We start from the raw sequence: 13,612 nt of genomic DNA, 5'->3' as shown, positions 1-13,612 counted from the left end.
TGACGTTCATTGGGGGAACCTTTAAACCTATGCATCAAGGCCCACTCAAGTTTCTCTCTTGGAAAATGGCTTTCCTTGTGGCCATCACCTCTGACGGACGTGTGGGTGAGATCCAGGCCCTATCTTCAAGCAACAATATCTGACTTTCCATGAATCGAGGGTGGTACTGCGTACAAAACCCTCCTTCATGCCGAAGGTTCTGTCGGAATTCCACCTTAACTAACCTTTAGTGTTGCCTTTTTCTTCCTGAAGCCTTCATTGCCGGTGGAAAGGGCCTTGCATTCGCTGGACATTGCTTGTGCCTTGAATTTCTACGTAAAACCCACAAAGAGTTTTTGGAAAACTTCTCAATTGTTTGTGAACTTTGATCCTGTGAACCATGGGAAGGCCTTGTCCAAGATTTCCATTTCAAGGTGGCTCTCCGGCTGCATCATGCACTCTCAAAAGCTGACAAACCGGCCTCTGCCAGGCTTTCCAAAAGCCCATTCCACCAGAGCGATTGCTGTGACGACAGTGTGCCCCTACTTGACATCTGCTGGACTGCGATATGGAGGTCCATGCATACCTTCATGAAGTTCTACTGCGTCAACCGGGATACCAGGGAGGAGTCCAGAGTCGGCCAGGCAGTGCTGCGCAACCTGTTCGCTTGAGGTGAGTCTATTCCAGGCGTAAGTGTTAACTGTTTCTGTTGAGCCTTGCCACCTCCTGTGGTTGTGTAATGTGCTGTGTATTCGTTATTGCTGGAGAAGGTTTAAGTTACTTACCTGTAACTATTGTTCGAGGAGATTGGGTCCTCCGACGTATTCCATATCTATGACAGTAATCACCACAGCAGTGCTGCTTCGGAAAATCTTTCTGCGTCCTACGTCGATACGCCGTCTTCAAGGACCTCCTCCGACGGCCAACGTCACCGGTTGTTATAAGTAGGACGCACGACGCCCATAGCCTCAGTTCCGTATTTTCCGCGAACGTGTTCGCTTCGGAGATCTCGGCGCGCCTCGACTCTTTGGAGTTTCTGTTCTTTCGGTTCTTCGAACCTGTTCGTTTGTGAAGTTTATCGGGATGTCTTCCTCTTCTTCCACCCCGCGCCCGGGCTTCAAGAAGTGTGGGGTCTGTGGGTCCAAGATGTCGGTGACGGACTCGCATAATGCCTTCCTCTGGTGCCTCGGGGAGGGCCACGACACGGATGATTGTGTCGACTGCCAGTTGCTTACGTCCATGGCCTTGCGGGAGCGTAAGAAGAAGCTGTCGGTCGGTAAGAAGTCCAAGCCCCGGAAGTCGAGGTCCACTGGGCTTTCGACGGACGATTCGCGTGGCGACTCTCCGCATCGTCGTCGTAAGTCTAGGGGGTCTCGGTCCTGGAGTGGGTCCCGCCACTCCTCTGTCTCTTCGAGGCACTCACACAAGCGCCGTAATCGGTCGCCTTCCTCGACCCTTGACTCCGCCCGTCGGGTGGTTGCTTATCCCACCAAGCATGCGACTCCGGAGGAATGGGCTTCCTTCGGTAAGAAAATGTTGGCGATTCTTGAATCGTAGGGCACCTGTCCGTCCGCGCCTCCGAGTGAGGTCGGGCGTGACCGTACTAGAGACACCGCTCGTACGCCTTTGGGCTCGGGTGGTCGGCACGATTCGCGGGAAAGGTCCCGCTTGGACAAGGGGAATTGTTCTAGTCATGCCCGTTGTAAAGACTGGTAGGGGGTGTCTGTACTTCCGCTCGCTATATGGTAGAGGAGAGGCAAAGAGGACCCCAGCCAAGATTCTCTATTTATTAGCAATGGACGAGCAATCAAGGCCTAGCTTCTCAGGAGATGATGCGGGCTGGTTCTTAAGTACAGTGTAGTCCCCGAACCCCCACAAAGGAATGTGTCCACACACTGTATTACTGAAATCACAGTCTTTATATAATTAATATTCAAAGGTATGTACACGATCACAATAACGCACATTGTACTCGGAAGTCAACAATGATAAATATATACAATTCTAAAGTGGTAACACCAATGTTATCAAATCTCATTAAAGTGCATCAACTGTACGGTTAAAATGTCACACAGATCAATAACGAGGAAACCAGCAATAGAGATAGGCAGGAATGTAAGATGGTTGAAACGGTAGTCTTATTTCCTCCTATTAAGGTTTTACCCCCCTATTAAGGTGGAGTAGAGTTCTCCGAAGATGCGTCGACCGATCCTTCTTGAGTGACTCCCTTTAAAGCAGGAGCCACGGATTGTCGAGAGGCGTCGAGGAACTCGGCGTATGGTGTCGGGGAATCGACGGCCCTTCTTGAGTGCCCTCCCTTTAAGGCAGGAGTCACGGGTCGTCGAACGTCCGACGGCGAACAGGTTGAACTATGGCCGTGAAGTGGCAGCTTCGTTCCTAGCGGTGCTCGTCGACAGAGCGTTGGCGTCCTGCAAGGAAGAGGCATGCGGGGCACCTCGGTTACAGTAGTTCTGGACCGCAAAGAGATGAAGAAGAAATGTGGCCCAACAAGGGCGTCGAGTCGTCGGCGTCTCTGTGGTCCTTAGGTGGCGGGAAACCCACCGGCGGATGCTCCTCGGCGCGTCCACAGTCGGGCCTTCTCCAGTGGGATAAAGCGGGCGACGATGCAGACGAGAGCGTCCGATGATCAAATGAAGTTCTTAGGCAAACGGGAGCACGGCGGCTCCGGTCGGCGACGGCGGTCGTCGACAGTGGCGGACAACAGTCAGAGTGCTTTTCTTTGAGATTCCGCGGCAGTCCCCGTCTCGGGTCGGCAGCCTGTCGAAGGTCTGTCTACCAGGCAGCTTTGGCAAAGATCAGCTGTGCACGATGGTCCCTCGTAGCTCGGGAAGAGGGCGCCTTACCAGGTCCTCTCGGGGTCAGTCCTTGGAGACACAGCAGCTTTCAGATTGTGAAGGAGAGCAACAACACTTCTTCCCGTCCAGCGGGGCTTCAAGGTCAAGCTTCAGTTACTCCAGTTACTCGTCGTAGTGGACTTCAGCTTCTGAACACGATTCCTAGCAGTGAGAGGTCCCCAGATATACTGTTGATCTCCCATTCATTCCGCTGGGTCACACTCAAGCATCCAATCACGACTAAGGGCATTCATGCAGGCAAGCAGCCAATCACGCACACGAGGTATTCAGGCCATTCACTTCTCTCCAGACACTCACAACAAGTTATGTGTATTGGGACAAGTAGCGAGCCATTCAACACTCCAAACTGCATTCATACAGGTTTCGGGCAGGGCTGTCTCAGTCATTGTGTCAACCACCAGATACTAGACATCCACAACACAGAATGCATATTCGTCACACACTCTATTCACCCGGGTCCCACCCACAGGAGGTACCCACAACATACATCACTGGGAAGGCTCCAGCTAGTCTGGCCGGGCCTTCACAACACCACCATATATGGCATTTCCACCCAACAGCCAGTCAGGGGGAAGGGACAGAGTCAGGGATTCCCAGGACTTAGGGAAAACAAGGTAATAGGTAATAGAAAGCAAGAGGCCACAGGGGCCATCTTGTTTTCCATCAGGAATCAATTGATCCCAATGGCAGGGCTGGGGTATCCCCAAGATGGAGGATACTCCGCGCACCCGTCAAATTCAGCATGGAGCTGCCACCAGCCTATACCCTGCTCTGCGGGCCACCCACCGGTGCCCAAAAACATATACTAGGGGCACAGGGTTGTACCCCCACCCATGGGTGCTATATGGGTATCCCACGGGTCCGTTCACCAAACCAAAAGAGAGAGAGCTGCACTGCCAGGAGTCCCACATGAACTCCTTCACGGAAAACACGACAGAACACACAATAAAAAACAGTAAAGGACAAGGATACGGAGGCCCTGTCCCTCCGATGCATTTCCAGCATCACACCCGTTCCAGGTCCCGGTCCTCGACGCGCTCGAGACCGTGTGCACCTGTGAAGTCTTCGAAGAAGATGTCGACGCCTGTGGCGCCGAGGTCGTCGAGGGACTCTCTCGAGGCTTCACCTCCGAGGAAGTCGTCGATGCCATTGGCGCCCAGGCTGTTGAAGAACACGCTCGGGGTTCCACCCTCGAGGCCTGTGTCGAAGCCGTCGATGCTGTCGTTGCCGTGCTCGATGTCAACGCTGATTCACTCGACGCCTTTCTAGGCTGTCTTGTCGGAGGTACCCCGTGGCACGGTGGAACCCCGTAGAAAGGCTCTAGCCAAGGCCAAACATGTCTTTGTCCCCCATTCTGTGCCCCCTTTCCACCATCTGGATTATATTTCTGAGGTGGATGAGGGTTCTGAAGATGGGATGGTTCCTGATATGGTACCAGACGAGATTATCTCGGGACATAGCCAGATTGAGGACCTGCGTCAGTCGCTGCGCGACACCAGTGGTCTGGACACCTCTCCGGAGGTGGAGTTCTGTAGGCTTGAGCCTGGCAACCATGCCGAGTCCTCGTACCGGAGCCTTATGTCGAGGGTCACGGAGTACTTGGGGTGGTCTGCTCCACCAGGGGATTTTCTGCAGGATGACCTGACGGATATCCTCGACCAAGGTCCACCAACTGATCCGGTACTGCCGTTCCATATGGCTCTACAAAGGAGGGTGCGGCGGCTTGGACTGCTCCGGAGAGTCTCCCGGCAGTGGGCAAGTCTTTGCCGCGAAAATACTGCCCAGCCAGTAGCGACCCCTGCTGCTTGACCACGCACCCCACTCCGGGGAGTTTGGTGGTGCAGGCGGCTACGGCCCCAGCACAGCAGGCTTCGTATCCTACCATCCCTCCTGATAGGGACGACAAGCGTTTTGATGGTTGGGTGAAGAAAGTGTTTTCTTCAGGGAGTATGGCTCTTCAGGTGGCCAACTCCAAATGTGCTTTGTCACGTTTCACACACTCTCTGTGGAACTGTGTTTCCTTAGTGGCTGAAAATATTCCTGAAGGGGATGAACGGGATGATTTTCTTGCTATGATACAGGATGGCAAGGATGCCATGTGTGAGGCCGTTCAGTCGGGTCTGGACATGGCAGATTGCGCCAGCCAGTCCATGGCGGCAAGCACCGTAATGCGCAGGTTTGTGTGGTTCTGGAAGTCGAGGTTTGCTCCTGATGTGGAAGCCCGGCTCCTCAACATGCCCTTTGATGGTGTACATTTTTTTGGCAGCAAGGCTGACGAGAGCCTTGAGAGGTTGCAGACCTCAAAAGCTGCAACAAAGTCGTTGAGCACTGCAGTTCGCCAACCTCCGCCTTTTCGTCCTAGGCGACAGCAATGGAGGGGAGGTTCCTTTCGTTATTACTCATCCTTTAGTAAAGCTAGAGGAGCTGCTAGTCAAAGGGGCCACATTAGGAGTGCCCGAGGTGGAAAACAAGGTACTCAAGGTGCCAAGGCCGCTCGGGCAGTTGCCTCTTTGCCCTCAGGCAACGCCGCAGCCGCTTCTGCTCAGTCATGAGGCCATGTCCCATGGTTCGCCGGTTGGGGGAAGGCTGGCGCAGCATCTGGTAGAGTAGCGGGCCATTACTTCAGATGTGTGGTTTCTGGAGATCATACCCCATGGCTACTGTCTTCCTTTCCGGCAGAGGCCTCGCGACAATCCACCAGGGAATCTCTTTGAAGAGTCCGAATTCCGCTCCTTGCGCAGGAAATTCAATCACTGCTGGAGAAAGGCGCCATAGAACTGGTGCCTGTAGCGGAGAGGAACAAGGGATGGTATTCCCCTTATTTTTTGATTTCAAAGAAAGACGGGGGGATTGAGACCCATCATGGACTTTAGCGATTTGAACAAGCTCCTTCGGAAGGACAAGTTCAAAATGTTTATTCTTTCTCAAGTCCTCCAGGCCCTTCAGCTTCAGGACTGGTTGGTGTCTCTAGACCTCAAGGACGCTTATTTTCATGTGCCAATTCATCCCAAGCACAAGAAGTTCCTGAGGTTCGCGGTTGGCACCTCGCACTTTTAGTTTCGGGTCCTGCCGTTCGGATTGACCTCCGCCCCGAGAGTCTTCACCGAGCTCATGGTGGTGGTGGCAGCGTATCTCAGGAAAGGGAGGATTCACGTCTACACCTACCTCAATGATTGGTTGATCAGGGCATGCTCTCCCGAGCAAGTCCTGGATCATCTGTCAGTCACCTGCCACTCCCTTCACAGGCTGGGCTTCTCCCTCAATTTGAAGAAGTCCCATTTGACGACAACACAGCGGCCCCAGTACATCGGAGCAGTGTTCGACACGTCCCTGGGGCAGTGTTTTCCACCCCAGGTGAGGGCTCATCACATTCAGCAGATGGTGCACAAGTTTCAACATGCCCAGAGCCTCCCAGCGTTCGAGTTCTTGAGGTTGCTCGGCCTCATGGCATCCTGAATTCTTCTGGTGCCAGAGGCCAGGTTGTGGATGAGATCTTTGCAATGGGCTCTAAAACTCCAGTGGTCGCAGTCCTCTGGCAGGATGTCGGACCCCGTTCAGGTGCCGCCCTCGATCGCCCGGGACCTTCTGTGGTGGGCCGTCGAAGGCAATCTGATGAAGGGGGCTCCATTTTGGCTACACTGGCCGGAGGTGAAGATTGTGACGGACGCATCCCTCACGGGATGGGGAGCTCATGCCAACAAGTTGACAGTCAGCGGTTTTTCGTCTCCGTCGGAGTCCAGACTCCATATCAATCTGTTGGAGCTCAGGGCCGTCAGGCTTGCCCTAAAGGCGTTTCTGCCGACTGTGCGAGGAAAGATTGTCCTGATCCTGACGGACAACACAGTGGCCCTGCACTACTTCAACAAAAAGGGGGGGGCAGGGTCACTTCCTCTGTGCAGGGAGGCAATGCAGCTCTGGTTCTGGGCAATCCAGCAGGAGATTTCGGTCTCGGCAGTTCATGATGTGGGCTAATGACAACGAGGAACTGTATATTGACTCTGTGTTACCCCCCTCCAAACCTAGAAACATATGGTCAAGATATAAACAATACCTAGCGGAGTTAAATGACCTTGAGTCCCCAACCACTGAAGAAATCCTGCCAGCCTCGGTTGTGTAAAAACCTAATGTATGGTATAATGGTATTTGCATAACCTGTGTGCAAATATAAATAAAGTTGTTAAAAAAAAAAAAAAAAGTCCTCCAGGCCCTTCAACTTCAGGACTGGTTGGTGTCTCTCGACCTCAAGGATGCTTACTTCCATGTGCCGATCCATCCTAAGCACAAGAAGTACCCGAGTTTCGCGGTTGGCGACTCGCACTTTCAGTTTCGGGTGCTGCCGTTCGGATTGACCTCCGCCCCGAGGGTTTTCACCAAGCTCATGGTGGTGGTGGCAGCGCATTTCAGGAAAGGGGGGATTCACGTCTACCCCTACCTGGACGATTGGTTGATCAGGGGGAGCTCTCCCGAGCAAGTCCTGGATCATCTGTCCGTCACCTACCACTCCCTTCACAGGCTTGGCTTCTCCCTCAATTTAAAGAAGTCCCATTTGACACCAATGCAGCGGCTCCAGTACATCGGAGCAGTGCTCGACACGTCCCCGGGGCAGTGTTTTCCTCCTCAGGTGAGGGCTCTTCACATTCAGCAGATGGTGCACAAGTTTCAGCTTGCCCAGAATCTCCCAGCGTCCGATTTCTTGAGACTGCTCGGCCTCAAGCTTCAGTGGTCTCAGTCCTCCGGCAGGCTGTCGGACCCTGTTCAGCTGCTGCCCTCGGTAGCCCGGGACCTTTTGTGGTGGGCCGTCGAGGGCAATCTAATGAAGGGGGCCCCATTTTGGCTGCCCTGGCCGGAGGTGACGATCGTGACGGACGCATCCCTCACGGGATGGGGAGCTCATGCCAACGAGTTGACAGTCAGCGGTCGTTGGTCTCTGTTGGAGTCCAGACTCCAGATCAATCTGTTGGAGCTGAGGGCCGCCAGGCTAGCCCCGAAGGCTTTTCTGCCGACTGTGCGCGGAAAGAGTGTCCTGATTCTAACAGACAACATGGTGGCCATGCACTACCTCAACAAAAAGGGGGGGGGAGCAGAGTCACTTCCGCTTTGCAAGGAGGCGATGCAGCTCGAATTCTGGGCCATCCAGCAGGAAGTTTTGATCTCGGCTGTTCATATGGCCGGAGACAAAAACGAGACGGCGGACGCTCTGAGCAGGCAGAGCGTGATCTCTCACGAGTGGGAGTTGGCTCAGGAGATTCTCCTGGAGATCTTCGCCCTTTGGGGGACCCCTCAGGTGGATCTCTTCGCCTCCAGTGTCATCCGGAAGTGCGAAAGGTTCTGCTCGCGGGAATTTCCTCCAAGAGGAGCCTTAGGAGACGCGTTCGTGGTGGAGTGGTCATTCCCACTGCTGTACGTGTTGCCTCCAGTCCCCATCATCCCGCAAGTGCTGCGGAGGTTACGGAGGTTCGGTTCCCGGATGATCCTCATTGCTCCGGCATGGGCCAGGAGGACGTGGTACCCGGACTTTCTCGACTTGTCCATCTGCCCTCCACGTCTTCTTCCCTACCGAGACGATCTGCTCTCACGGGAGGGGGGTCAGGTTCTCCATCCAGAGGTCAGATCCCTCAACCTTCACGCTTGGCTTCTGAAAGGTTGAGGTATAAGGATTGGGACCTCCCTGAAGACGTGATGAAGGTGTTGCTTTCGACCATACGGCCGGCAACAAAGTCCCTGTACCGTTGCTGTTGGAGAAAGTTCTGCGACTGGTGCAGGGTTAAGAATGTGGATCCTTTTTCATGCGACATTCCTGTGGTTCTGTCTTTTTTGCTTTCTTTGGCCCACAAGGGCCTGCAAGTGTGTACTGTTAAAGGTTACCTGACGACACTGTCTATATTTAGGCGCTCGTCTGAGGAGTGTTCTTATTTTAAAATCCCTTTAATTTCTCAGTTTCTGAAAGGGCTCACTAATGTATTCCCTCCGTCACCGTTCCAGGTGCCCGGTTGAGATCTGAACATTGTTCTCAAGTTTCTAATGGGTGCTCCCTTTGAGCCTTTGCAGTCTTGTTCTTTGAGACTGTCAACCCTTAAAACTGTATTTTTAGTTGCGGTCACTTCCGCTCGCAGAGTGAGGGAGTTACAGCTACTTTCAGTTAAGCCACCCTTCACTGTGATTCATAAGGACAGGGTTGTCCTTAGAGTTCGTCCTTCCTTTCTTCCGAAGGTGGTGTCAGAAATTCATTTAGACCAGAAGGTTATTCTTCCGGCATTTTATCCTCCTCTGCATCCTGGTAAGGAAGAGGAGAGGCTCCATAGGATGGATCCTAGGAGAGCTTTAAGCTTTTATATTTCACGCATGTCCCGGGTAAGAGTGGCCTATCAACTCTTTATTGGTTACGCTGGAAAGCGTTTGGGACAAGCTGTTACTAAGCAGACTTTGTCTCGATGGATTATCCTGGCAATTTCTGAACCTTACCACTTGGTGTGCAAGGACCCTCTGGTAGGCTTGCGGACCCATTCTACCAGGGGGATAGCTGCCTCTGGTGCCCTGCAGAGGGGTGTTCCTATTCTTAACATCTGTGATGCAGCCACATGGGCTTCGGTCCACACTGTTGTACGTCACTACTCCCTCGATTCTATCCGTGGGCAGGATCTGGCCTTTGGCAAGGCGGTCCTTTACTCTGCAATTTAATTCTAAAATTCTATATTCTAAATTCTTTTCCCACCTCCTTATGTTGGTACTGCTTTGGGAGTCTGTCATAGATATGGAATACGTTGGAGACCCAATCCCCTCGAAGAACAAGTTACTCTCTTACCTGGTAATGTTGTTTCGATGGGATGGTCCGACGACGTATTCCATATCGCTCCCTCCCTACCTTCCCCGCTACAGAATTTCTTATGCGATTGCAGCTTACGTTTCCGCAAGGCTTTCTGTGGTCATACTGGCAGTAGTTTGGTGCTACACGTTCTGGGGAAAAACTACAACTGAGGCTACGGGCGTCGTGCGTCCTACTTATAACATCCGGTGACGTTGGCCGTCGGAGGAGGTCCTCGAAGACGGCGTATCGACGTCATTGACGCAGGACGCAGACGCCGAAAGATTTTCCAAAGCAGCACAGCTGTGATGATTACTGTCATAGATATGGAATACGTCGTCGGACCATCTCATCGAAAGAACATTACCAGGTAAGGGAGTAATTTGTTCTTCTCCATCATGGGTCTGGCATGGATTCACATGTGAACCCTCCCTCCGGCCCCACTGCGGCTCTTCTTGGTCATACTGCCACTTTACGTGCTTACCAAATATAAAGATGGCTGCCAGAGGCGGGTCTTAGGGAGAGGACTGTCATTGGATGGGGGCAGTATGACCCAGAGGACAGTGATTGGTTTGGCGGAGAAATACAGTTTTAAAGTGAAAGCGAAACTGTTTTATCTTTTACTGAGGATTCCCAGCCTGATGACTGGGAATATTTACAAGTAACTTAAACTTTATAATCTTCATTCAAACGGGAGAACCCCCAATGTGATGGGTAGAATGTCTACATTATTAAAATGGTTTTAACTGGATATTTCTCCATATAGTATAATGTAAATTCTCAGCAGCAGTTGAAACTGTATTGTGCTCACACTTGGGAAAGAGGGCAATCTGCATAGGCATTGGCCACATTGCCATCTCTTACATATTCTAATCATTTTCAATAGAAGGAGGAAGAGGGAGCATGCTGTTCATGATCTGTTTAAACAGGAATGTCTGGTATGCACTTTGACATCTGTTCACTCTAGCTTGTGGAGATTCAGCTACAGCTTGTGCATGTTATATGAAGATTTCATTTAAAAAGATACTGAAGATGGGGCCAATACGTCCTCTTCTAAATGTTTTCTGTGTCAATAGAGGTTTGAGATCCCTGGTCGCTTGCAACCTTGTAAAATTAACTGATTTATCTACTGGAAAGGCAGCTGCCATTGTTCTCTTTGCTAAATCCCCAAATGATCTTGGATGTTGGATTTACCATGTTCATCAGAAATCCAGGGAAATAGTTACTGCGCTTCAAGAGGTCTTTCCAAGACTTAAGGATTTTTGCAATTACATAATGTTCCATTGATTCAGGACCATATGCGTAACCCTGAACCCGGCTCTATAATTTAGTTTAAAAGGTCCAAGGTTACCAATAATTTGCCTATATAAAATCCGCTGCAAATCTGTCTAGACTGGGTGCTTTGTTATGCTTTGATTCTCTTTTTATAGCAAATGTCAGACCATGCCTGTAGCCCTAACAACATACATCTTGAACAGCCCTACTAACTGGAGGTGGTGCTCTCTCCCTCCCCCTCGCCCCTTCTCCTGCTCTCCCTCTCACTTACTCCATCTCCCTCTCCCTCCCTCACTGCATCCCTCTCCCTCCCCTAATCTCTCTCTCCTTTCCCCTCATCTCTCTCCCTTCCCCTGGTCTCTCTCCCTCCCCTCCTGGTCTCTCTCGCCCTCCCGCTCCTCTTTCCCCTCCCCTCCTCTTCTCCCCCACTTGTCTCTCTCCTTCCCCCTCTTCTCTCTCCCTCACCCCTTCCCCTTGTCTTACTCTCTCCCCCTCACCCTTGTTTCTCTCCCCCTCCCTGAATCTCTCCCCCTCCTCCCCTCTCTGACCCCTCTACCTCCCTCCCTTCCATCCCCATGCCTCCTCTCTCACCCCACTCTCTCCCCCTCCCTCTCGTAATTTCATATTCATGTATATGTTCTACTATTCATCAGTCTATAACTGTTACTGTGTATCATTTTCTGCAGACTGCCATGGTTATTCTCAAATGGCTTCCTGCAGTAATGAATTTGAATGCTCATTTTGCGTACTAATTTACATATAGTGCTACTTCTCTTGTAGGTTCAGCAAATTATTAGGGCCATGTTTGTATTTGTTTTAAAAAGCCATTAGACCACTCTGTTAATGCAAAGCACAAAGATAATGTTATACTGATGTACACTTTTAAAATGTTATCATATTTCATGATGTACATTGTTTGTGTTTTGCAGTGCGTTGAAGAGATCCTAGGTTACCTCAAATCCTGCTTCAACAGGGAACCAATGATGTCTACAGTTTGTGTTCAGCAGGTAAATTAACGTGTAAACTGTTATAATAGTGTGCTTTATTATGTAGAGTATAATTATTGTGAATGACCAGTGTGATTGACATATATAAGGTATAGTTCCCTTGCCCTCTATAAGTGTGGTTCCTGCTGTGCTGTAAAGCGGGGGCTCTCTTCCAGGTTCTGGGGCTATGTGGGTGCCGAGGGAGTTCTCTCTTCTGTCCTCCGGTCATCTCTGTGCGTTTGTGTGAGACAGTAGTGCTGCGCACAGGGATTCATGCTTGCGCTTCTCCAGTCACCTCCTGCACAGACACATAATCTGGTAAGATAGCTCAGCCGGTTGAGCGCTTGCTGCTCCAAGCTTTTTGGTTCTGCAGGTCGCAGGTTCGTAACCTGGCAAGGCCAACTCAGCCTCTGGTAATATTGTATGTAAATCTGTTCTCTGTAAAGAGCTTTGGCGAAAGTGCTATATAAATAACACATCATTATTTTTATCTAAATAATACATTAACAACATTTGATAGGTCTTCTTTGGCAGGGGGTTATCCCCATAACATTCAAAGTATAACTATCCACCCGGTAAGGTGACTCCCTAGCACCACCAAAGGACACGCCCTGACATATACCCAGAAAAAACAAGGATTTGGACTGCGTGGCATGTAATCTCTTACCAGGGTTGTTTTCCCGAATAATGGATGATTCCCAAGTTTTAAAACAGAAAATGCTCCGATATGTTTACCTTCTTTGCCAAACTGAATAGTATCCTTCCTCCATCTTTCTCGAACCCAACTGTACTTAATATGCAATTTGGCAACAATCTCCATTTTCTGTCATCTTTCAGAAAAAGATATTACTACAAAATCTGTGATTGTGCACCTTTTGGTACAACTTTCAGGGTTTGCTCTCTCTGTCACTCTCCTTACTTTATTTTATTCCATCACCCATCAAGGTGAGCCTTTAAAAAGTAGCCTATTTATTTAGATGGATGTTCTTCTATTTTTTCCATATCCTACTAATTTTAGTTTCTCTGGTCGCTATGTCTTTGTTGTTTTCCTGTTTGTTCAACTGGTGGATCTTATCTCAAGCTTCTACCCTCGTGCCTGCGGTAGCCCATATAACATTGCCAAAAACATTGTCTGGCTCCCATAGATTCATGCTTACTTTCCACTTATCTGTCAAGAGCTGGTGAGGCAGGCCCCAAGCCCCCACAAAGGAATGTCCACACACTGTATTAGTTAAAACACAGTCTTTATATAATTAAGTTTAAAGGGTATATACACAATCACAATAACTCAGTTTGTGCTCAGCAAATCTACAATGGCAAATATATACAGTTCTAAGTGGTACCACAATTATTATTAGATTCCATTAAAGTGCATCAACTGTACTCTGGTTAAATGTCACATTAATCACTTAATAAAGGTAACCAACAATAGACCTAGGAGGAAAGCAGTTGGTTAGAACAATTGGCAGAATTCTGGCCTCTACCGTTAAACACAGTTCTGTGTGGGGATCCCCCCCACCTGGGCAACCTGTAAAATAAAGATATATCACAAGCCCAGTTCATATATTGTTCTATAAGTCTTATTTCCTTCTATAATGTCCCCACTTCTGAGCAACCCGGCTTCAAGGGGCCTCCAGCGGTTACAGCAAACTTGCAAACCCTTGTCGACGACCGTGGGCAGAATGTCCTGTGCT

The 13,612-nt window shown here is 50.4% G+C and overlaps 1 protein-coding gene across 4 annotated transcripts in view; it reads left to right on the top strand.

The window, feature by feature from the left end:
• Positions 1-13,612, top strand: part of HTT (huntingtin) — a 2,905,635-nt gene that overhangs the window by 1,262,864 nt on the left and 1,629,159 nt on the right. For all 4 annotated transcript variants that reach the window (XM_069632055.1, XM_069632053.1, XM_069632052.1 and 1 more), the window contains one exon: positions 11,862-11,939. In XM_069632055.1, the coding sequence (XP_069488156.1) occupies positions 11,862-11,939 (78 nt within the window). The remainder of the gene's footprint in view (positions 1-11,861; positions 11,940-13,612) is intronic.

This window comes from Ambystoma mexicanum, chromosome 6q (genome assembly GCF_040938575.1).
Source record: "Ambystoma mexicanum isolate Mex_15411 chromosome 6q, UKY_AmexF1_1, whole genome shotgun sequence".
In the NCBI taxonomy this organism is placed as follows: domain Eukaryota; kingdom Metazoa; phylum Chordata; class Amphibia; order Caudata; family Ambystomatidae; genus Ambystoma; species Ambystoma mexicanum.
This window is presented reverse-complemented; position numbering and strand designations above follow the sequence as displayed.